Below are 26,137 nucleotides of genomic sequence, written 5' to 3'. Positions count from 1 at the left end.
TTATTCTCCAGTGTGGATTCTCTGATGTCTGGCAAGATGACTCCTCTGTATGAAAGCCTTTCCACATTGTTTACATTCATAAGGTTTCTCTCCAGTGTGAATTCTCTGATGCTTAGCAAGATCGGCTCTCCTTATGAAAGCCTTTCCACATTGTGTACATTCATAAGGTTTCTCTCCAGTGTGGATTCTCTGATGTTTACCAAGTTGGCCCCTCCGTGTGAAAGCCTTTCCACATTGTACACATTCATAAGGTTTCTCTCCAGTATGGATACTCTGATGTGCAACAAGAGAGCCCCTCTGTGTGAAAGCCTTTCTACATTGCTTACATTCATAAGGTTTCTCTCCAGTGTGGATACTCTGATGTGCAGCAAGAGAGCCCCTCCGTGTGAAAGCCTTTCCACATTGTGTACATTCATAAGGTTTCTCTCCAGTGTGGATACTCTGATGTGCAGCAAGAGAGCCCCTCTGTGTGAAAGCCTTTCCACATTGTTTACATTCATAAGGTTTCTCTCCAGTGTGGATTCTTTGATGTTTACCAAGATCTCCCTTCCATGTGAAAGCCTTTCCACATTGTGTACATTCATAAGGTTTCTCTCCAGTGTGGATTCTCTGATGTGCAGCAAGAGAGCCTCTCTGTGTGAAAGCCTTTCCACATTGTTTACATTCATAAGGTTTCTCTCCAGTGTGGATTGTTTTATGTGCATCAAGATTGCACCTCTCTGGGAAAACCTTTCCACACTGTGTACATTCATAAGGTTTATCTCCAGTATGGACTCTCTGATGTGTAGCAAGACACTCCCTGTGTATGAAAGCCTTTCCACATTGTGTACATTCATAAAGTTTCTCTCCAGTGTGGATTCTCTGATGTGCAGCAAGATTAGAGATCTGTATGAAAGTCTTTTCACATTGATCACATTCATAAGGTTTGTCTCCAGTGTAGATACTCTGATATGCAGCAAGAGAGCCCCTCTTTGTTAAAGCCTTTCCAAAGTGTTTACATTCATAAGGTCTGTCTCCAGTGTGGACTGGTGGATGCTTTGCAAGATGGCCCTTTTGTGTGAGAGTCTTTCCACACTCTTTACATTCATAACGTTTCTCTCCAGTGTTGACTTTCTGTTGTGCAGTAAGAATCTCCCTTTGTGTGAAAGCCTTTCGACATTGTGTACATTCATAAGGTTTCTCTCCAGTGTGGATTCTCTGATGTGCAGCAAGATTAGAGATCTGTGTGAAAGCCTTTCCACAGTGTTTACATTCATAAAGTTTCTCTCCAGAGGAGATTATTTGATGTGAACCAAGCTCAGAGTTCTGACCAAAAGGTCTCCCACCTTTATTACTCACAGAAAGTATTTCTACACGTTTACTTTTTGGATGTCTAATGAGGTCTAAATTCCAGCCAAAGGCCATTTCTCCTAGGTTGTCTTGATAGATGAGCATTTCAGGTTTCTCATGCGACTGATTACATCCTATTTTTTCAGGAAAGCCTTTGGTATATTCACTATCCTGACCACAGTCATTTCCTAAGGTCAATATTTTATACTGATTTAGGACTGAATGTTGGCTAAATTTCTCTACAATTTCATCAAATTCACAGTCACTCTTTGGATTTTTATTTACCTTGATAATAGAGTCACATATTTCTCTCAAAATGAAGTCATAGGGGCCCTGATTCATGCCTCTTTGGGGACCAGATCCTTCCATTAAAAGGCTCAGCTTTGAAGACATCTCTTTCACTTCAAAATTGGTCTCTGCCTCTGAAGAAAACAAATAATGGCATAAACACAGATGGAAAGGGGACACACACACATATACATGGAATATTAAGTTCTTTCCTCTGATGGCAATATGTAAACTGATTTTTATTCTATTTCCCAAGACCAAAAGAAATTTTAAAACTTAAAAAAGCAGAACCAGAGTCTGGATACACAATTTAGTCATAACTGCCAGATGGAACATTTTAGAAATATTTTCACATACAATAACAATGAAACCTCACAACAGATCTGTGACATAGACAAGCCCAAGATTCTTATCATATTTCACAACTCATGTCATGAGTAAAGAATGGAGGAGTCACCTGACAAATTTCCTTGCAACTAGACTACAACTGAAACCCTGTACCAAAGCATGCTTTGTCCACAGTATTCACAGACTTTCTCCATTGCCTTTTCTATCTTTCCTTTAAAAGTCATTCATTTATTATTCTTATAATTTTGTCAATCTTAGGTAACTTTCCAGATATTTTGTTCTCATCATTTTGGATGCACTATCACATGATCATTCTTGGTAAATATTATTTGCTAAGCTAAGAAACAACTTCACTCTTTTTAAAAACTTTTTTTATTGATTAAGAAAAATTTTCCATGGTTACATGATTTTTGTTCTTTCCCTCCCCTCCACCAATCCCCCTCCAGTAGCCAACAAGCAATTTCACTGGGTTTTACATGTGTCATTGATCAAGACCTATTTCCATATTATTAATATTTGCATTAGGGTGATCACTTAGAGTCTACATCCCCAATCATATCCCCATCAATCCATGTGATCAAGCAGTTGTTTTTCTTCTGTTTTTCTGCTCCCACTATTCTTTCTCTGGATGTAGATACCATTCTTTCTCATAGGTCCCTCAGAAATGTCTTGGATCATTGCATTGCTGCAAGTAGAGAAGTCCATTACATTCAATTGTGCCACAGTGTATCTGTCTCTGTGTATATATCGTTCTCCTGGTTCTAGTCCTTTCATTCTGCATCAATTCCTGGAGGTTGTTCCAGTTCACACGGAATTCCTCCAGTTCGTTATTCCTTTGAGCACAATAGTATTCCATCACCAGCAGAAACCACAATTTGTTTAGCCATTCCCCAATTGAAAGGCATCCCCTCATTTTCCAATTTTTGCCACCACAAAGAGCCCAGCAATAAATATTTTTGTACAAGTCTTTTTCCTTATTATCTATTTGGGGTATAAACCCAGAAGTGGTATGGCTGGATCAAAGGGTAGGCTGTCTTTTAAAACCCTTTGGGCATCAACTTCACTCTTCTTAACTCTCATGCAGTAATTTTCAAAGTGGAATATAAATTTTATTTTCTCTATAGATGCAAAGATATTATGCCATTTAATGCAGACATGCTAAATATTCATCTTATTTTATAATCTACCACATATTATGTCTCATAATCTATATTGAGTCCATCATCCATCTCTCAGAAAATGAACAGCATGATTCTGTGTTGGTCTGCTAGCCCCCAAAACTAGGACTCCCTTCACTACAACAGATAAAATCTTTTGGAATAAAAGACCTTGTACAGCTGCTTTTACCTCACTTTCCTGGATGGGAACTCTTTGGGCCTTTTTGCTCTAGCAGCTATTGTGATTCCCATAGTCCCAGTCCTCTGGCTGGAACTTAAGAACTGGAAAGTCTAAAGGAGGTGTCTGTGCAAGTAATGCTTTTTTCTGTAAGGAAGACAAGTTTTGAGCAAGAGTGTGTATATAGCTTCTCGAAAACTTATCCCTACTTTTCCATTGAGATGGGTAAGGATGTCCATATATCAGTTCAAATGGGGACAGCCCAATATCTCTTCAGGGCTTAGTCCTCAATCTCAACAATGCCAGTGGCAGGCATCAAGTCCAAGCTAACTGGATCTCCAGCATCAACTTGTTGAGTTGTTTTTTAAAATCTTGGTTCATTTTTTCTACTTTCCCACTAGAAGGAGGGTGCCATGGCAAATGAACATCCTAGATTATCTCTGATGCTCACACGATTCCTTGCAATACTTTAGAGGTAAAGTGGGTTCCATTATCAGAATCGATATTGTCTGGTAGACCATATCAAGGAATAATTTGCTCAGGCAAAATTTTGGTTACAACCAGAGCAGTTGCTCTGGGAGTTGTATAACCCTCTATCCAGGATGTCAGATGATCTACCACAATGAGAAAGTATTCTGCTGTTCCAATTGGTACCATCTCAGTAAAATCTACTTGAATACCCTGAAATGGCTGAAGCCTTGGAGCCCTTCCTCCATGGGGTTGGTTTCTCAAACTCTACTTATTAACTTTTTTGCAAATCAAGCAGGAGTCCACCACTTGTGTTGCAAGTGTATAATCAATGCACACATATTGTGCTAAAATTAAGTCACATATATTCTGGACTCAACTACTGCTTTGGTGCAGGTGATTTAAGATTCCTCTAGCTATAGCTTGATTAATTATCTCTCTTCCATCAGGTAAAAACCATCTGCCATCCTCTGTTTCTTTTCCTCCCATAGCTTTTATTTTATCTATCTCTGCCTCTGTAAATACTGGCCTTTTTCATATTTAGGTCTCTCTAGGAGACAGCATAAGTCTATCTGGATTACCTGATGTCACTCTCCTACATGGATTTCATACTTTTTGTTCACCTCTTCTGAGTCTGTCTGTCCTATGTTATGGTTTTTCAAAATGGCACGTATTATAATATTAAAAATCCTAACAACCACCACAATTCTTTGTTCCACCCCATCCTCAAAATTTAATGAATAGGGTGTCAAATATAAATCAATGTTTTATGTCCCTCCCCTATATGGAGTTCCTGCATCTTGGTTTTTCAAAACAGATTGTCTGATGTCCCTCTCCTACATGGAGTCTATACTATTTGCCCCAACAAAAATTATACAATTCTTTGTCCCACCTCCATCCTCAAAATTTGATAAATAGAGGTCAAATGTCTGATGTTCCTCTCCCATATAGAGTCTATACTTTTCACCCTAACAACAATTATTTATTGTCCTACCCCCATCCTCAAACTTTGATGAATAGGGGTCAAATGTCTGTCAATGTCTTTGAATTCAGAGTTCTTGGCAGCCTTTTCTTCAGGCTATCAGTCTTTCAAATTAACAATTCAGTTTTCTGCAGCTTTTCTCACAGTCAGCTTCAAAGGCTGGTCAGCAGAGGTCTCAGCTGTCCAGGTAGGCAGGAGTTTGCCTAGGCCTTTCACTCTAGTAGTTTGTCAACAGGATCTGACATGGTCAAATCTCTAACCATTGTTCATTTCAAATCTCAGTGAGAACTAACAGTTCTCATCATTAAGTACAAAATTAATCTTTTCTGGAGTTTTATACAACTGATAATTTTCAACACTAAATCACTTTACAGTCATTTCACACAATTCCACAAAGCACATTTCAAAAACATTTGTGATTTTCCAAAATCATATACAGCAATCTTAAAAATTAATCCTAAGTAAAAATCCAATCAAATTGTGGGATCAAATCTCCCTTTTCTTGTTCTAATCTCCCCTTCTACCCTACCATGGTAGCTAGCCGGGAAAAAAAAAAAAGGAAAAAAAGGAAAAATATTGAACAGATCTTTTTGCTTTTGTCCTCTATTAAAAGTTGAGGGTATAATATATAAATTATTATATATACTATTATATGAGTATAATAGTAATTATTAATAATTATAAGTTATTATATATGTATAATAATGTATATTACATATAATATATAAGTATAATATTAATGGTTTGGCTAAATATATGAAAATTATAAATCTTTTATTTACAAGAGGTGAAAAGAGTGAAAGCAGAGAAATACAAAAGGTTAGCGAAGACATTAACTTTCTAACTAAATATTGTTCCAGTGCTTAGTTCAGCCAGAACTTGTTAAACCTTCAACCAGAATTAAACTCTGTCCAGAAGACAGGAAAGTCAGCTATCCACTCACCCTCCAAGTTCCCTCCAAGAGGCAGGTCAAGACAATGACTTGAGCTCAAGGTGACTCCTGAGGCCTACTTTCTTCTTTGAGCCCACCTTCTTCTTGAACCCGAATTCCTTCTTGGAATCAACTCTCTTCTTGAAATCCACCCTCTAGCATCAGAAATTCAGGGCCTTTTATAGTGGCTTCTTGTCTCCTCCCCTCTTCACAGGGGCCAATCACGGTTTCCAAATAGTCTAGCACTGCCCGGGGCAGTGTTTGTGGGAACCAGTTCTCATCTTCTGGAGGGGTGAATACTCATTGAAAGGATTCACAGTTTCTGAGGGTGTGAATTCTTAAAAGAATTCACAAGTTTCTGACTGTTTGTTAGAAAAAAGGTGGAGCTCTCCATATATCTTGCTGGCTTCTCACCTAGCACTAAGTAGGGTGTGAATTCACTAAGTGGTTTGCTAGCTCCTCCACCTAGTTCAAGCTTCTACTTACATTAGTGTTAACCAAAGTATTAGGATTCCCTTTCACAAGTGTGAACTCAAAGAGAACTAAGAATTCCCTTTTACAAAGGCAAAATTCCTTTTTTACTTACTTAAATGGTCTTAAAGTTTAAGAGGTCCACAAATTCATGTTTCTTTTTGAATCTCTCAAACACATTCTCTGGTCTGTCTGCTCTCCCACTTTCTAGAATAATGGGGGACAGAGAGAAACAGATTTATTTCTTTTCCCAACTCTCCTTTTTTGTTTGCACAGAAAACACAGGGTCATAAACAAAAACAGATAACAAACAGTTAACTATGAAAGTATGCTTCAAAATCAGTGTTGGATGATGGGGACAAGAAAATTTTCTTCTTTTCCCCCAGTCACTATAAGTCTCAGTCTCTCGGGGTAGCACAACAAGGAATGATCTTTTCCTCTGAATCTTTCAGGAAAGTGGTTTCTACTTCCTGAACTCCACCTTCAATGTTATCAAAGGCTCTGAGTGGAGGACTTCAAAGAGCTCCTGATGCCTTCAGTCCTCCATCTCAGAGAGGGAGTAATTTTTATGTTCTTTTTCTTGTTTGGGGCACTTCCTTTTTTGGGGCCCTTCCTTGCCATAGTTGTTGCATGTAAAGTGAGCACGTACTTCTGGCTGATCATCTTTTTCCTTCTTCCTGGAACTCATCCCTCTCCCAATCTGTCCTTCCTTCCTCACTTCCTCTTTCACAATCTGTCTGAATTTAGCATATTCATCAGATTGTTTCATGACTTTGAATATAATCTTTTTCATTTCTTCCTCTTTTCTCCTGACATACACCAGCTGGGCTTGCAGTAATAATTCATTTAATGGCCTGAGCAGCCACTCCTCTATCTTCTGAAGCTTCTTATGGATGTCTGGCCAAGAAGTGATCATGAAGAAAGTCTTTAACAAATCTTATCCAAAAGAATCAGTTATATCGAAGTCAGAATACTTGCTAAATAAATCTTAGTTGTTTTAAAAATTTAGAGGGAGGGGGGCAGCTGGGTAGCTCAGTGGATTAAGAGCCAGGCCTAGAGACAGGAGGTCCTAGGTTCAAATCTGGCCTCAGTTACTTCCCAGTTGTGTGATCTGGGCAAGTCACTTGACCCCCCCCCCATTGCCCACCCTTACCACTCTTCTGCCTTGGAGCCGATATTGGCTCCAAGGCAGAAGAGTGGTAAGGGTTTAAAAAAAATTTAGAGGGATTCTCATCATTCTCTTTTGTCTCACATATCTTATTTAGATTCTGAATTTGGGTCACTGATTTTATCCCTTGAATTATCATTTTCCTAAGGTTCCTCAGGTTTCCCTGATCAATTGTGTTGTTATAGTCCCAGTAAGGGTTTTGAAGGGGGTATTTCTGCTCACCCCTCAATTCACCAGGGCCTATGAAATGCTCATGGTCCCAGACCCTTAAAGCATCTTGCTGAATCTGATCTCTCTCTTCCTTTGAAGAGGTGATACAAAACTGACATCATTTCAGTCCATGTATACATACTTGGTTCCAGAAATTGGCTAAATTGCTCTGCGAGCCCATTTGGTCTTCCAGCAGGTCTTTCATCTCTCTCTTAAATGTCTGAACCTCAGAGGCTCTGAGAGGAGGGCTAACATGTCCTAGCCCCTGTTCTAATGGCACTTCTTTGAGTGGATACTGCTTAGTATATCTCCCAAAAGGGAAATTCATCTGGTCTTCTAGTAACCTCTTAACTTCTCTATTCAAATGTTTATAGGGTTCTGGCAGAGGGGTATCTGCTGTCTCTGCTTTGGATTTTGGCACTGGGGGAGTCAATGAAACTACAGGTGCCACAAGAGGCACTGATATTGGCTCTGGTTCTATTTGGGGTGCTGGTGCTGGCACTGGAAGAGCAAATTGCACTTGGGGAGCAAGAGAAATCAGATACAGGGGAAGGAGAGACTAGTAGATTCCAAGTCTGCTCTATCTCTTCCCATAATTCTTTTTCCTTCTCTGCTACAGTAACTGTAACAGCCAATGCTGTTTCCTTCTGCCTTTTCTCTCATCACCAAAGTTTCTACATCTGGTAGCCATAAGACAGCATATGCTATCTCCTTATCACTTTTAAATTCTTTCTTGTTAACAGTCTTTTTAGGTTGTCATAAACTGTATCATCATTAGATTCAAATTTTGGCCATAGGGTGTGGGTCCAATCTTCAGACCTGCCCACTGAAAACAAAATTGAATGAATGTTCCTGGGTCAACATATTCATATTGAGGGGAATTTTCTCAAGCTTTCAGTTTAGCTCCTAAAGGACTGTCCCTAGGAATTGTGTTCATTTCTCTCTTGTATGGATCCAGGTCCTCTACTGTGGTCTTCTTTTTCCTCTGGGCTGATGCTTTCTGTCCCATGTTTCTGTCTTGAAACTTCTAATCTTGCTTTCTTTTCAGGCACAGCTTAACTTGTCAATCTGCCTAAGATTGTCCTATCTCTTGCCATTTCTTTCTTGCTGAAAAGGGTTTTAAATTTTCAGTTGCTGATTCCCTAAAAACTGGGGACTACTTCAGTTTTCCTCCCTGAAAACTGCTCTTCAGCTCAACCATACACAGGCCTCTGACAAGATCTCCAGCTCAGATTACCTAATCATATTTGCAGAATCATTTTATCTGGTATTCAAAGCTGAAGGGTTTTCCCCTTTAGAAGCACAACTTATTCCCTTATCCCATCCTTTCATCTTCGAACTTCCCTAAATAGAAATTCCCTTTCTCCTTTTTCAATCTCTTTCTCTGACGCTACATACATACATACAAGTGCTTCCTCCCATTCTCAGCTGTTACCCTTAAGGAGATATGGAACTGTGATAAGGCCTCCCACTCATTTCCTTTGGTTTTAAAAAGCCTCTTGGACTCTGCCAGTCAGCTATTCAAGCCCCATCCATTCACACAAAAGCTTAGAGAGAGAAAATACCTCCCACCCAAGTTTGTACTTCATACTCATGAAAAATGAATGGTCTCCATGTCAGAAGTGTTGGCTGGAGTCTCTTCTCTTGCATCTGTCATTCCCTAACTGCTCTCTTGCTCACAGGGTTGTTTTTTTTAAGAAGCATAGAAGACTCAGCTTTTCTCAGATGGATAAAGTGAGGCACTCCTATTATTCTAGAATCCTGGACGAGCCCCTATCTGTGTGGAGTGGGATTCTGGGGAGGCTCATACCCTCAGAATCACTCTAATGAGCAGACAAGAGACTTGATAAGAAGCTGGCAGAGCTCATCTGGCTTTCTTCAGGGGTGTGGGGGGCAGAGAGAGAGAATGGACCACTCTCTGGAGAAACCTCTCAGAAACAGTGGACATTAATGATCAAATTTATACAGAATTTATAGAGATCTAACACAATGCTATCTCCTTTCCTACCATGTGAGTATTATATAATATGTTAAATATTATATCTTTATCTTGTTCTATCCTCCTTAAGTTTTCCCAACACTTCCAAGCCTATAGTAACATTCCTTACCTTTGCAATTTTTTTGTTTGAGTCAAGTTTTAGGTCTGTCTAAGGTTTTTTCAGGTGGCAACATTTCTCCGGCTATTAGGTTGCAACATTTCTTGGGCTATAGCATTCAGGCTGGAACATTTCTCGGGATATAATAATCATTGCAACATTTCTCAGGCTACAGTAATCATTGCAACATTTCTCAGGATTCAGTAATCATTTCTCAGGACACATAGTCAAGATTATAACTTGTAAATTTTGAGATTTTTCTCATAGAAATTAGGACACCCAAACTTCTTCCCATGGGAAAGAAGAAGGGGGAGGACAGTCTCTTAAGTCACATTTGAAATGACTATATTAAAGGCCTGTATTAATATATATATATATATATATATGTGTGTGTGTGTATATATATATATATATATATATATATATGAAGCTGCTGGGGGAGGGGGATTCCTTTACTCTTCATAAGGAGAGATTGATATCTCCCTAATGAAGGGCACCTAATTTTCTATAGGAAGTTGTCAATCTATGATTACTAATACTAATCAATGTATACTGGGGAATAATGCACAATTTCAACCCACACTACAGTAACAGCAATATTGTATGATGGTCAACTGTGAAAGACTTCTGTGCAGCACAACGATCCAATAAAATTCTGAAGGACTTGTGATGAAAAATGCTATGGACCTTCAGAGAAAGAACAAATAGGGTCTGAATGCAGATCAAAGCAGACTGTTCTTCACTTTATTTTATTTGTATGTGTCTTTATTTTAGGGTTTTAGCTTTATAAGAATATTCTCACAACATGACCAATATGGAAATGTTTTGCATGATCATACATGTATAACCTAGATCAAATTGCTTATCATCTTAGGGAGGGGAGAAGAAAGAGAGAGAAGGACTTTGCTTTCTGATGTTAAGAGGATGGGTATTGTATATTGTTGAAGGTCTTTTCTTCATCTATTGAGCTAATCATGTGATCTGTTAGATTTCTTATTGATATGGCCAATTATGCTGATAGTTTCCCTAATATTAAACCAGCCTTATATCCCTGGTATAAATTCCACTGGGTTATAGAGAATAAGCATTGTGATAAGACAGCTGTAGTCTATTTGCTAGGATTTTAAGATTTTTGCAACAATATTAAGGAAATTTGTCTGTAGTTTTCTTTCTGTTTTTTCTCCTCCTGGCTCAGCTATCAGCATCCAATTTGCATCACTCAAAGAATTTTGTAGGACTCCTTTGCCTATTATGCCAGATCATTTAAATACTATTTGAATTAATGCTCTTTTGATTTTTTAAATTTTTTGGAGAATGAACTCCTAATCTTATTTATTAGTTCAACAGTTTTTTTTTACTTTCAAGTTTATTAATTTCTCCTTTGATTTCCAATTTGGTCTTTACTTGGGGATTTTTAATTTGTTCTTTTTCTAGTTTCTTTAGTTGTATGCCCAGTTTATTACTCATTCCCCCCCTCTATTTTACTGATACAAGCATTCAAGGATATAAATTTTCCCCCAAGTACTGCTTTGGTTACATCACATAACTTTTGATATGTAGTCTCCTCACTGTCATGCCTTTTATGAAATCATTGATTGTTCCCATAATTTGTTTGTTGACCTACCCCTTTTCACAAATTAATTATTCAGCTTCCAATCAATTTAAAATTTTTATTTCCATTAATTCATATTGACTACAATTTTTATTGTATTATGATCTGTAAAAGTGAAATTTGGAAAATGTATCAAACTACATTTCCCGTGATCCAACGTGGTCCAACTGGTTTCCGTTTCCGGGTTTTTGGGCGTGGGGAGGCCTACGTCTTGACGCAGGGAAGAGTTTATAATCTCCTGGGTTAGGAGGGGTCGCTCTCTTGGCCAGCAGACTCGAGACAGGAAACAGGAGACAGTAATGGCGAGGGCGGCAAGTTTGAATGCTTACAAGCGCGTGGTCTAATAACTTTATCTATCAGAATGGCTTTAATTAAATTACTAATTTATATTATTATAGCAGCCTTTATCATTTTTAATATTTATAGATCTGAAAAGGTTACAGTTATTATTTCTGCTTTTTTGCATTTCATTGTGAAGTTCTTATGCCCTGGCACATGGTCTTTTGTGTATTTTCCATGTGTAGCTGAAAAGAAGACGTTATGTTCCTTTTCCATTCCATTCAGTTTTCTCCAGATATCTGTTAAATGTAACTTTTCTAAAATTTCATATACCTCCTTTATTCCTTTCTGGTTCATTTTTTGGTGAGAGTTCTGATAGGGGAAGGTTGAGGTCCCCCACCTGTATAGTTTTATTTGCAATTTCCCCTCCTTATTTTCCTTTAGTTTCTACTTTTTAAATCTGGAGGCTATACCACTTGGTGCATATATGTTAAATACCAATACTCTCTCATTCTCTATACTATCTTTTATCAAGATGTAATTACTGACCTTTTCTCTTTTAATCAGATCTAATTTCCTATAGCTTTGTCTCAGATCATAATTGCTACTGCTGCTTTTCTTATTTTAGTTGAAGCCCAATACATTCTGCTCCATCCTCTTCCCTTTACTCTCTGCATCCTTATCTGTGTATGTCAAATGTGTTTCTTGTAAACAACATATCATAGGATTCAGGTTTTTAATCTACTCTGCTACCTGCTTCTATTTTATGGGTAAGTTCATCCTATATAAAATCGCAGTTATGTTACCATCTCTTATTCCCCTTCACCTTGTTTTCCTCTTTTAATCCTGCACTTTCCCTTTTCACTCCTGTCCCTCTACATGTTTCCTTTTTAATCATTCTCCTATTTCTGCTCCCTTATATTACTCTTCTTATTCTCCTTCTATTTCTCTATAGGATAAGATAGGATTCTATATCCCAATGAATCTGGCTATTATTACCTCTCTGAGCCAATTCTGCTGAGAGTAAGTTTTATGAATTGCCTATCACCAACCTCATCCTCCTCTGCACATAATAGGTTTTTTTGTCCCTGTGTCTCTTTATGTGATATAATTTACCCCATTTTATCTCTCTCTTCCTTTTTCTGTCAATGCTATATTCTTTTTCACTAGATTTTTAAAAATATCTTCTTAAACAGTTTAGTAGCACACTCTCTGTATATTTCATCTAACTGCTATGATAATGACAAGAATTTTAAGAGTTAGAAATACCATCTTTCCACACAGACATATAAACAATTTGACCTTACTGAGTTCTGTAAATTTTCTCTTTCTTATTTTTGTTTTTATGCTTCTCTTCAATTTTGTAATGGGACATCAACTTCTTTGTTTTGGTATGCTCTTTTAATCAGGAAGGTTTTGACATCCTCTATTTTATTAAATAACCAATTTATTCCTGAAAAAATATAGGCAATCTTGCTGTGTGAGTGATTTGTGGTTGTAAAACTGGTTTACTTTCCTTCTAAAATTTCAGATTCCAAGCATTCTGATCCTTTAATGTAGAAGCTGCCAAATCCTGTGTAATCCTCACTGGGGCTCCATGATATTTGAATTGTTTCTTTCTAGCTGAGTGCAGTGCTTTCTCCTTGGCCTTGAAGTCCTGAAATTGGGCTATAATATTCCTGGGAGTTGTCAATAGGGGATTTATTGTAGAAGGTGATCTGTGGATTCTTTCAGAATCAAGAATATCAAGACAGTGTTCTTCGATGATTTCTTTTTTTTTATTTGAAAAATGTTATTTAATTAATTTAGAATATTTTCCCATGGTTACATGATTTCTGTTCTTTCACTCCCCACCTCCCACCCCACTCCTGCATCCAACCAGAAATTCCAAAGGATTTTACATGTGTCATTGATTTGATGATTTCTTGAAATGTGACATCTAGACTTTTATTGATCATGACTTTAGGTACTCCAATAATTCTTAGATTGTCATTCTTGAATCTTTTTTCCAGGTCAGTCTTTTTTTTTTTTAAGTGAGATATTTCATATTAGCTTCTATTTTTAAATACTTTTGGTTCTGTTTTGTTGTTTCTTAATGTCTCATGAAGTCATTAGCTTATATTTACCCAATTCTAATTTTTAAAGAATCATTTTCTTCCATGACCTTTTCATCCTCCTTTTCCATTTGGTCCAGTCAACTTTCCATGGAATTCTTTTCTACAATAGATTTCTGTACCACCCCCCCCTCCCCAACTCTGTCTCCACTCCAACTATTTCCGGTTGATCAACTCTACTTTTAAAGAAACTCTTTTCTCCATTGCTTCTTTTGCCAAATTTGGCCAATTTTGCTTTTTCAGCTCTTATTTTCTTTTTCCATTACTCTCATTTCCTTGACTCATTTTTCTTCCACTTCTCTAATTTAATTTTTGAATTCCTTTTAGAACTCATTGAGCATCTTGGACCAATGCTCATTATTATTTCAAGTTTTACATGTGGTTGCTTTGGCATCCCTATCCCTAATTGAGTCTGGGCCTTGTTCTTCTTTGTCTGTTGCCTTAGACATTTTCTATGGTTAGATGTTTCTTTTGCTGTTTGCTCATTTTCTCAGACTTTTTTTTTAAACTATTACTACTATCTCAAAATTGGGCTCTGTTCTCAGAGAAGAGAAGGCACTCTCTTAAATTCAGTTTTCCCCTATTGTTCTCTTCAGTTTTAGTTCTGGGTTTTAGGAAGTTTCATTTCTTCCAAGATGGTACCATAGCCTGTGGGCTGGGTGCTTTAAAAGCTGCTGATTTAGTCTCCTATAGGCACTGCTGATGGGTTGCAGGGCTCAAAGAACTGGGAACTACTTTGCCCTGGGGCTAGGGACTTTGCCACAGGCTTGAACTGGCCAAGTGACTTTGGGCCTTACTATATAATCTTGTGCCAGGCCTTTGGAATATAAGGGGTAGGCATGGGATGCAGTAATGAAGGGTCCCTGGATCCCAAAGTTGGCTTCTGTCCAGATACAGGACATGGTAAAGTATAGAGGGGGTGGATTTTCTTCACTTCCCTTTCCCCAGTTCTATGTCCAGATCCCTTTTGTCTCTACAAATAGACCATTTATGCCAACCTTTCCAGTTGTTTTGCTCAGGAGACTTGCCTTATTCTGACTCTTGTTCATCCCCTGACTCTAGAACTCTAGAAGTACTATTTTAAGGTTCGTTTGAGATTCTCATGGAGGTTCCAGCTTTTGTTTCTGCTATGCTGCTTTCCTAGCACTGCCTCCCCCATTAATATTTCATAACAAAAAATCCTTTCTAAAGACCAGACTCATCCCAAATGGGAAGGGGCTGCCTTGGCAGGTAGCATATCTGCTTTAATGGCCATCTGCAAGGAAAATCTGCCTTGGCAGTAACATAGAATTTGCATACAAAATTCAGGTCTAATTAGAAGGTCAACTAGAAGATTTTTGTGATTAGCTTCAGGAATGTAAATCTGTAACACTGTTTTAAGTTTTCACCTGAAACTACCTAAAATAGAAAAGAGACAATTTCAGAAGCAAGAAAGGAAAATTCAAGCTTCCCATCACAGAATTAAAAGACTTTTTATTATTATTATTATTATTAAAATCAGGCAGGAGGAGAAACCTGTGAAGAGATCAGCACTTTTGCTTTTTTAATCATTGACAAAGGCTTAAAATCCTGCACATTTGGCATGGAATGAAGACATTTCCTTAATGGCAGATTCAGAGTTAATGGAGGAAATAGTCCTTACCCACAGAGAGTAGATTCTTTACATTCTCCAGCATGACCTTCCTGTATAGCTCTTTCTGAGAACGGTCCAAAAGGCACCATTCCTCCTGGGTGAAGTCCACAGTCACATCTTTGAATGTTATTGACCCCTAAGCCAACAAAAGTCACAAGATTTAGAGTTGAGCCTGCAGAATTTGTCCAATCTAGTCCTTATCAACTAACTTAAAGAAACTAAAGCACACAAGGACTTTACCCTAGACTCCTCCCAGGTATCTGCACCAGCCCAGAGCTTGATATGCCACCTGGATAGCCACCTACTAAGCTGGTCACCCTGAGAGCTCCCCCCTTGCTCTCCTTCTCTCTCCCCCTGACTCCTTTCCATACTCTAAGAATCCAGTGACACTGGGTTCTTTCTTGTTCCTCATAGGAATTCCTATAGTTCATTATTCCTTTTAGCATAATAATATTCCATCACTAGCAAATACCACAATTTGTTTAGCAATTCCCCAATCGAAAGGCATCCTCTCATTTTCCAGTTTTTTGCAACCACAAAGATCATGGCAATAAATATTTTCGTACAAGTCTTTTTCCTTATTATCTCTTTGGGGTATAAACCCAGCGGTGGTATGGCTGGATCAAAAGGCAGACAGTCTTTTAAAGCCCTTTGAGCATAGTTCCAAATTGCTATGCAGAATGGGTGGATCAATTCACAACTCTAACAGCAATGCATTAATGTCCTTATTTTGCCAAATCCCCTCTAACATTTATCACTTTCCTTTGCTGCCATGTTAGCCAATCTGAGCAATAATACTTTGAATTGGCAACCACCACTATTACTTATAATCTCCATATATTTTAGCCAAACCATTAAAATTTAATCCTTACAACTGGCACCTTCAGATACTGCTTGATCCTTTCAAGATTTATGCCAAGTAGAAGCTCCCCAAAGCACAGTGGCCCAGAAACATTACTGTGACCTAAGTAGTATGATACTTCTGGAGGATTAAATACATTTTCTTAAACTGAACCGTTAGGACTTTGTATCAAATGTTCTGAACCTTTGTTACCTAACACCACTGTATGTTTCTTACCATCCTATGTGCCTTCTACCTTGTTAATGACTTATGTGAAATATCTGTGAAAAACCCATAAAACATATTATTGTCTATATGAGACCTTTGCTCCAGGCTGGGTGAGGTTTACCACATTTACCACATTTAAAAATTTGGATCTTCAGCCCAGAATTATGACCCAGACATTTCTTTATTTTTCATGGTTTATCAATATGATGTAACTAAGGAAAGGAGTCAGGATTCTGAGACCCCTTAGGAAAGTTTTGGGGATTCTCAGGAGTTTTCATTTAGGGGACTCTGTTTTCTGATTCCTCCTCATTAAAGAGCCCACTATAATCTGAGGTATGCCCCATGTTGTAAGGGGTGATTTTTTCCTTAGGCTTTTTTGGGTCAGCTCCTGTCATGTTAGTGTATATTGTTGTTACTGCCATTTTCTTTATAATTTCTAGTGAGCCACATGCAGGGTCATAGAAAGAAGCCCACAGAGGTAATCTTGTGTCTCCACCAGAACTGAATTTGGTCAACTTGTGTCTTCCCCAGAGTTGGGTGAACTTTATCTATACCTGGGTGCTTTCTATTCCTTATCAGAAGAGAAAATGTGTGTAGGAAGTCTGGTGGACCTTATCCAAGTGGGTTCAGTGTTTGTTATTCATGAACTCTAAAAAGAATTTGCTTTTGAGGGAAGTCTAAAGTTATTCCTTTGATAAAATTATGGTAGTACTGCAAAATAAGTCTATAAATTTCATATTATTCTTAAGTAAACTAGCTATTCCAAAAGATTAGCCTTTCTTAAAATAACTCAGTTAGGGACTTAGATTTTGATAACATAAAAATTAGGGTGAAATTATTTTAACAAAAGGCTACATATATAGATATGTATTTTTAAAATAGCCTTCAAATTTTTTAAAGGCTAAGCTAGCTTTATGATGCAGTAATATTATAAATATGTTGTATATACATTTCTAAATCAGTGCCTTAAAGAGCAAGAAGGAAACCTTAAAGAAATCTAGGCTACTGAAGTGAGAAGTTGGAAACAAAATTTTTGAGACATGAAACAACTGTTTTTGTCAAGAACTTCACTTAAAATCATTAAGCCAGGAATAAGAGTTAAAATCCGAGGCAGAATTATTTGAAATGCCAACCGAACAAGCCCCACAGCTTCATTATCTTATTCAACTTTTTCTATATGTCAAAGATATGAACCTATCTTAACAGGAAGATTTAGTTTTTAAGTCTAAGACAAATAATCCTTTAAATAGTCCCTAGAAAAAAGAAAGAAGGGAGAAAAAATTGCATGAAATCCTCAAGTTCAGTGTTGTACATCATACACAGTAACTGAAACATTGTGGGACGATCAAATGTAATAGATTTTTCCACCAGTAGCAATGCAATGATCCAGGACAATACTGTAGGACTTCTGAGAAAGAAGGCAATCCACATTCAGAGAAATAAAAATGGAAATAAAAACTCAGAAGAAAAATACATGCTTCTATGGGTATATGATTGGGGGTTTTGGTTTTAAAAGATCAATCTATTACAAACATGAGTAATATGGAAATAGGTTTTGAGCAATAATACATGTATAACCCAGTGGAATTGCTTGTCAGCTCCCATAGGGAGCAGGGAAGAGGGGAAAGAAAGAACATGAACCATGGAACCATGGAAAAATAGTCTCAATAAATTTTAAAAGTTAAAAAATAAAGAAACCAAAATGAAAAATATTAAGAAAGCAACAGGCTAGATAATCCTTTTAGGTTCAAGATAAATTATTTTCCTAGGAAAAGGAAAGACAAAGTTTCTGTATGTTAAATGCACTCTAAGTTTCTGATAGTTTAATATTTGAAAAACAGACCTTTTAGTCCTCCCCTGGAATATTCATCTTTTTTCTTCTGCTTAATATATACATTTTCCTTCCACATGTCTGTGCCTTAACCTGATCTCACCCCAAACTTCTGAAACTTCCCTGACAGGCCTGACTGACCTATCCATAGTCAAGTCCCTAGAGGTCAGGAACAGAGATTGTCCCTGTGCCATCCCTGGAATGATGAGACACATAGCCATCCTCCACTGACAGAGGGTGTCCCAATGGAGGATGGATGAATAAATGACTTCTCTTGGGCCTGTCTCTCTGGAACCTGGAATGGCTAATCAGGCAGGGGCTACAGAGGCCCTAGAGAAACCCCAGAATACAGTTGTGGATTGTGGGTGACCTTTGAGGTCACACTGACAGAGGTCTTAGTTCTGCTTGATTCCAGCTGTGGGGAGCTTAGCCAGGGCTGGGAATGGACTGCACTCACCTGGGATGGGGGCCTCTGGGTCCTGGGAGCCATTCCCTCTAACTCCAGGGTGTCTGCTTGGGTCAGACAGTGGTCCTTCAGGGGGTGGGAGCCCCAAGGTAGGGAGACTTCCTCTTTGTACACCTGTGGGGAATTAGAGAGGGGGAGGGCTCAGAGGAGCTCCCAGGACCCTTCCCCTGCCCTCAGAGGAGGCTCTCCCCACAGGAGGGGACAGGAAGCCTCAGGCTTGGAAAGAACCTTGGATTGGACAGGAAGAAGCCTCCCCACCCTCTCCGCTTCTTTCTTTGGCTTCATTCCATTTAGAAACTGCTTTGGGTGCCCAGGATGGATTGAGGGAGACTCCGAGGAGGAGAGGTTACTGGGTAATGGGGGGAAGGTGGGAGGCGAACATCAGGTGGGGTTTGAGGGGACTGTGTTGGCATTAATTCAGTGCCAAGTACAGAGCTCCCTCCATGGCCTGTGGGCACGGCATCCCCCACACTCCAACCAGGCTCATGTTGGCTTCGTCTCCCCCTATCAAGTTCTGACCTGAATGTCCCCTTTGGGAAGGGCCTGAACCAGCCCCGCCCCCATCCTGTGACTGCACCCCCTTCTTGAGCTTAATCCTGGATGGGAGGGGAGATATTCTCCCTTCTCTAGGAGGGCAATGCCCAGCCATGGCTCCTGGCCCAGACAGATCCACCCCCTACCTGACATGGGCACATCTGTATTTGTCCCTTTTCTACAGTCCTTTAAAGCGATTGTCAGACACAGAGACACAAACAAGACATATACACAGAGACACAAACAGAGACCTCCCCCTCCCCCACCACACACTTACACCCCCACACACCACCCCTCCCCCTTCACTCTGGGTGAACCTGCACTGGAGCTTCTCCCTTCCCCCACCCCACCCACCCAGACTCCCAGGCTCAGTTATTTGCAACTGGTCCACCCGGGTCTTCTCCCTCCCCAGGAGTTGGGCAGCAGAAAGTCTCCTCAGCACAAGCAGGGAGCCCCAGCTACACTTGTTGAATTAACTCCCTCCCCCTCTCAAGGAGGAGTGTCCCAAAAAACACATTTGTGGGTACTCCAGGAGCAGAGACAGCCCTCAACAAATTCCCAGCATGCCCTGGGACTGCATAGGAGGAGGTGCCAAGATTTGGTTGAAGTCAGGACCCCGGCATTCTGGGAAATGGCATCTTCCACAAAGGGAGGGTCAAGGTTTGGAGGACATCATAAGAGAGGCATTCTGGGAAATGGAGTCACTTCCTGGACCTCTAGGTTTGGAGCCCTGGTGGAGGAGGGGCCACTCACCAAGTATTCCCAGTCTTCTTTGTTACAATATGGTCCTTTTAGTTTCCTTTCCTTTCTGGTAGTTTTAGCTTTGATCCTTCTAGGTGTACAATTAGAATCTGCTCTCCAGGACTCTAAATCCCAGCATCCCACTATCATTCTCACCTTACATACATTTGGAGATAAAGTTTGTGTGTGACCCCACCCCTCTCTCTTTTTTTCACTGATCAGTTTTGTGGAGGTGAGGTAAGGTGGGAGGCAAGAGAATTTTACTCAGGTTTTTACTTTGGTTCTTTTTGTTTTCTTCTACTTGAAGTGATTATTAATAAATGTTATAAAATATAATACTTGGAGTTACTGGATACTAATTTAAATTTTACATTGTGGAATGTAAGTCTGGAGCTATAGGACCCTAGCTCCATTCTAAGTTTTAGAGCAGTTTTTAAAGACAAATTAGTTTTAAAAGCCTCTGCTGCCCTCTCCCCCTTCCCACTCCACACCCCCACCCTGACTTCCGCCACTGCCTCCTCCCATTTTTGACCAGACACTGGCTGGGAATCCTTGGAAAACAATTTCTGAACAGCTGGTAAAGTATACATCCCTTCCCCCCCACTTATGCTAGCCGCTTTTCAGCAGCGGAATACAGCATGGATCAGCCCCTTACATGCTATGTACCCCAACCCCAGCCTGGCTAACCCAGGGGGGCTTCCATGCTCCTTGCTGTGGGGTGAGGATGGAGTGTCACATGGTTCCCTGGCATTTTTACCCCTATAGGGGAAGGGAAGGAGGGTTATTCTTCCAAACCTCTTAACTTTACTCATTACATACTAGGGTAGCTCCACCTACAGACACGAAGTAGATCTAGTAAGCATGGTCCAGTTTCCTGCCTATCTCAAAAAGCTCCCGTTTCTGAAGAGCCTTACTGAGCTTGCACAGTTTACCACTATGGGATGTCTTTTCTTGCTGCTGTTCCTGGATGTACTGATTGGATGCCTTGCTGTTAGCTTGATTAATCTCAAGATTCAGAGGGCAGATTCATCTCCCTACAACCCCTTGCCATTTTGGCCTGCCCAGTCTTTGCAACACATCCAATATGGGGTTCATACATAATATGCTCAGTGTGGGTATGGGGAACCCAAAAGTGTGACCAAAGGAATCTAGATGGATGATGATACTTGGGAGGGAAAGGAAACTTAAAGAGTCTGGAGGTGAATTTTAGACTCCATTTGCCTTATTGATGTTAACTGTTTCAGTTTGTTCCCCTCTAAATAATGAAGAAGTCTCTGTAATGTACCTATCGGAATTGAAGAAAAGGACTCAAATTCAGTGCCTGTATCTTGTCACATATATTGTATTTGCTGATTGTTTGCTTTAAAATTTAATTTTGTTTTTTAGTTCACATATTAATCTAATCTAATATCTTCTATTACACTATGTCATTTTCAGCTTCTGTGTTTTGGCCATTAGCTATATGTTCTGTTACATTGTCTTTATTTGTACCCTCCCCTATGACTGGACGGGAGAAATTACCATTGTAAAAGTCCATAGTCTAGGCCGGCAAACCCTTTTCCATGGCAAGACCATAGGTCCTTATGGATGCTGGGTTTCTTACCAGATCCATCGAGGTCACATATTGCCTAAATGGCCTTTGTTCCTTTATACCTTTGTTAATTGTCACATAGATGATGATGATGGATAGACTCCATCAAACTGGTTACAACCTGTATACAACCTTTGGAGAATTTAATGAGCTGAAAATCTCAACTGATTTTTAAGGGGTCTAAAGTAGTGATTTTCAGTTATCTAATAGCACCACTTTCTCTGCCTGATCATTTGCCTACCTTTGAATTGTTTGTAACAAGAGGTTAAGGGTCCATTTAGTAGTTGAAGTACAATAGCACTATTGTGTTCCCCACCTTCACATTTATTAAAAATATAATGGATGAGACATCAGAAGTGATTTTCACTGTTGTAGTCCTCATCTCCACAGTGCAATGGATGGGACATATAAATTCATGTCTTTACAGCTGTTACAGTCTCATATCAGAGGAGGGAGGTTTCCCAAGGGACTTGGTTACCCTGCGATGGGTTATAATTTCATCTGGGAGGTGGGAAGGTTTTCCTAGGGGGTGTGGTAACCCAGGGATGGCTTCGGAGGAGCATTTTCCATGGAGCCTAGTGGCTCCTGGATGGTTTTTATATTTGTAACTCTTCACCTTACTCTACCCTTCCACCAGAATGATCTAGATTCATGGTGATATTTTAGATTCAAATATTTTAGACAGAGGTTTTTTCTGGGCTCTTCTGCCAAATTTTGGAATGATAGCATTAATATTTTGTTAGAAATATTTTTGCCAAGCTTGAAAGATTGGCTAGATCTGGAGAACTTGTGACAAGTAGCCATGAGATTCAAAGGTCTTTTAAAATGTCACACAGCAACTCATGTGAATCCTAATGATAGCGAGTTTGTTTGCTATTGTCATTAAATGGGATATTATGATTTTGGAATTTTGGCACTTCTTTGATTGTGCATTACCTGCTATACTACTGTTGTTTTTTTTTTTAAACCCTTGTACTTTGGTATATTGTCTCATAGGTGGAAGAGTGGTAAGGGTGGGCAATGGGGGTCAAGTGACCTGCCCAGGGTCACACAGCTGGGAAGTGGCTGAGGCCGGGTTTGAACCTAGGACCTCCTGTCTCTAGGCCTGACTCTCATTCCACTGAGCTACCCAGCTGCCCCCTATACTACTGTTTTGAAAAGCTGTTACTTAGTAAAAATTCATTTGCACTAACACTGTGGTTCATGGCCAAAATAAAAAGGAAATGGGTCTTATTTTTGGGTGAGAAACCTTTGTATTGTGCCTCTCCTTTGGTAACACAGTGTGTCACTGATTGTGAACTATTTAAAAAAATTTTTTTATTAGTTTTTCCCTGTATGTGCAATAGAGTATTGGAGTTTTCTTTTTTCTCTCATTTTTTGTACTTGAAGCACATGTTACCAGTATTAGTGGTTTTCTGATTTTGCACTAATATAAGTTTATAATATCCATTGGCCCAAATGTCAATGCTCACCCAAAAACTTTAGACGGTGTAAACTTGCCAGTGATTGTTAAACATTATGGGACCTTGATTAATGATTGTGTCTGATTCCAGAAGAGATCACAAAAGTGCCAAGGAGCACAAAGTTAACCTGCATAGTGCCTAGAAGCCCAAGGTCAAGAAGACCAACCAATTCTCATGGGATTAATGAGAACCTGTGCAAAGACAAAGGATTTTTTCTGAGATTTGAGGAAGCAACTGTTTGACGTCAGACACAGGATTTGCCTGTTCCAGATTCAGACAAAGTAGCTCAGTTTGGTGGCCATTTTGGCTCCCCTATCCCTGTAAGTGAAAGTAAAATCTGACCAGGGAATAATATTTCCCTTCTACTTCAAAATCTAGTCCTTTTTCTTTCTTCTTCATAGTGTGGCAATTTTCTAGTGTCTTTGCTATTGATTGAGTGAGTGCATATTGCTGCAATGGTCCTATAAGCTTGTGGAACATAAATCACTTTATTGAGCCCTGATTCTAGGACCTGTTATGGGCTTAATTCTTGCTTACTCAGAATTTCTAAATACTATTTAATTTTGATTTTTTTTCTTTTCCTCTATTTGATTATTTTTTAGGTTTTTGACTTCCTTTTATTTTTTTTTCATTTAATAATTTTTATGTTTTAGAAAAGTTAACATGGTTACATGATTCATGCTCTTACTTTCCCCTTCACCCCCTGACTCCCCACCCCCATAGCCAATGTGCATTTCCACTGGTTTTAACATGTGTCATTGATCAAGACCTATTTCCAAATTGTTGATAATTGCATTGGTGTGGTATTTTTTTTTTTAATTTTAAACCCTTAACTTCTGTGTATTGGCTCCAAGGCAGAAGAGTGATAAGGGTAGGCAATGGGGGTTAAGTGACTTGCCCAGGGTCACACAGCCGGGAAGTGTCTGAGGCCAGATTTGAACCTAGGACCTCCAGTCTCTAGGCCTGACTCTCAATCCACTGAGCTATCCAGCTGCCCCCTGGTGTGGTAGTTTTGACTTCCTTTTAACAATTGATTCACATAACTCAGCCATGTAGCCCAGGGTGATCTGTGTGTTGGGCAACACCCTCCTCAAAGGGAGATTGTATAATTGTCATAAAATCCTAGATTTATAAAAATTTTTCTTGTTTGAGAGTAATTTTAGGATAAGAAATTTGGAACCTCCCCAAATCAAGGAAGTGAACTGTTTGGAGAAGGTGCCATAAAGAAGCCTGCAGAAACCACACACTGCACCAAAAGTTCCAGAGTGAACTTTGGGATGAAGGTAAATTGAACTGTGAGGGGTTAAATGCATTTATTTTGAATGTAAACTCTTATGCCAAACGGGACAGCCCGCGATTGGCTTTTTGTCAATGCACCTAACAATCATTAGTTCTGTTCTCTTTCTCTTTTATTTCTCTTCCATTCCAAAATTATTGTAATTTCCCCTTAGAAAGTACAATAATGTATATACTTCTTTAGAGATATATGTTGGTTATGTGTACTGATTCATTAGTGAAACTAGGCACGTAAATCTGGGACATTTCTACACATTCATTTTCCAAAGGAATCACAGGGGGATTGTATAATTAAAATATGCTCCCCAGGACCAAATCCCAACATCCTACTTTCATTCTCACGTTATGTCCTTATATTTTGGAGATAAAGTTTGTGTGTGACTCCACCCCTCTCTTTTTTCCTGATCTCCAGTTTGTGGAGGTGAGGTGAGGTGAGGTAAGAGACAGGAGAATTTTACTCAGGTGTTTTTTACTCAGAATTTTACTTTTGATCTTTTTACTTCCTTCTACTTCAAGGGATATTAATAATCCTCATAAATTATAATACTTGGAGTTATTGGATATCCCAGGGCTGATGCTGGCCTGACCTATATACGGATCTAACTGATGAACTGACACTTTTCACTCCAAATCACTCTCACATGATTTCAGTCCTAACAGGAAGAAGCAACTGAATTAGTTTGGGAGCCCAAGTTGGCCCAGTTCTAAGGCCGGGCCCTATCCATCCCAGCTCCTGCATTCCTCTCCTCTTTCTCCAATATCTGTTTGAATTAAAAATGAATCCCCCACAATGCCAATAGGTTTTCTCCATCTGCCTTTCCAAGGACACGTGTACTCCCAGGAATAATTCTCATTGCAAAAGCATGCGTGTGTGCAGGGAACAAAGGCTTGCCCAGCATTTTACCGAGATTTTATCCCTTAAGCAAGGGTGCATGATACATGAACTATGAGAAAGATGGGGTTGACTAAGATTTTAAGTTAACCAGTTTTAAACTTAACTAAAATATAAGTAAAATGCCTTCTAAAATCATGACATACTAATTATCTTAGAATTACAATTATGATTATCTTAAAATTATTACTAACATTAAAATCTAATCAAGGATAAGGGAATAGGGGTATTTTCTCACTCACAGTTCTGGAACCTCTGGAAGTTTAGGATGATGTCCAAGGAGTCACACTTAAAAAGTCATTAATGGTGCCTTATGCAATGATGAACTTCCCAGTTTGGTTAATGATATCTTCCAAAGGGCAAGAGGCTCCATGGCAGATACAGGGTTCCCTTTGATGCCCATCTGAAAGGAAAAGCTTCCTGTGTTTTAACTGAGATTTTGCATACAAAATTCAGGTCCAGTTAGAGGCTAGACTAGATGACTTCTGAGATTAGCTTCAGGAATGTGAATCTATAACTGTGGTTTAAAATTTCAACTGAAGCTACCTAAATTAGAAGAGAGAGAATTTCATGAGCATCAAAGCAAAGTATTAGCTTCTTATCACATAGCTTAAAGACATTTTAAAAAATTAAAACCAGTCAGCAGAAGGACCCTCTGCAGAAAAAAGCACTTGCTTTGTTAATCAATGATAAAGGCTAAAAATGCTGCATAAAAGGCATGAAATGAAAGCATTCCTTGGATGGAAGAAATAAAGTTAGCAGAGGAAATGGTTTTTACCCACAGAAAGCAGATTCTGCACATTCTCCAGCATCACCTCCCTGTACTGCTCTAAGAATGGTCCAACAGGGGGCAGCTGGGTAGCTCAGTGGATTGAGAGCCAGGCCTAGAGACAGGAGGTCCTAGGTTCAAATCTGGCCTCAGACACTTCCCAGCTATGTGACCCTGGGCAAGTCATTTGACCCCCATTGCCTAGCCCTTACCACTCTTCT

At 39.2% G+C, this 26,137-nt stretch overlaps 1 protein-coding gene across 1 annotated transcript; it reads right to left on the bottom strand.

The window, feature by feature from the left end:
• On the bottom strand, positions 1 to 25,547 carry LOC123240720 (zinc finger protein OZF-like). Its single transcript, XM_044668438.1, has 5 exons — positions 25,390 to 25,547; positions 18,622 to 18,744; positions 15,274 to 15,400; positions 1,615 to 1,751; positions 1 to 1,113 (listed from the first exon to the last, which is right to left on the bottom strand). Exons 2-5 carry the CDS (start codon positions 18,652 to 18,654, stop codon positions 1 to 3), a joined length of 1,410 nt encoding a protein of 469 aa, XP_044524373.1. The 5' UTR covers positions 18,655 to 18,744; positions 25,390 to 25,547.
• Between the last annotated feature and the right edge of the window lie 590 nt (positions 25,548 to 26,137).

Source organism: Gracilinanus agilis, chromosome 3 (assembly GCF_016433145.1).
Source record: "Gracilinanus agilis isolate LMUSP501 chromosome 3, AgileGrace, whole genome shotgun sequence".
Lineage (NCBI taxonomy): Eukaryota > Metazoa > Chordata > Mammalia > Didelphimorphia > Didelphidae > Gracilinanus > Gracilinanus agilis.
The sequence above is the reverse complement of the archived record's forward strand: the minus strand, read 5'-3'. Positions and strand labels throughout refer to the sequence as shown.

Excerpts from the sequence above, each read along its gene's own strand:
- LOC123240720 (XM_044668438.1), bottom strand. The coding sequence starts at position 18,654 with ATGGCTCCCAGGACCCAGAGGCCCCCATCCCAG. Across the intron at positions 1,752-15,273 it reads AAAGAATCTACTCTCTGTGG|AGGCAGAGACCAATTTTGAA; the intron begins GTAAGGACTATT and ends TGTTTTCTTCAG. Across the intron at positions 1,114-1,614 it reads TATGTGACTCTATTATCAAG|AAAGTCAACACTGGAGAGAA; the intron begins GTAAATAAAAAT and ends ACTGCACAACAG.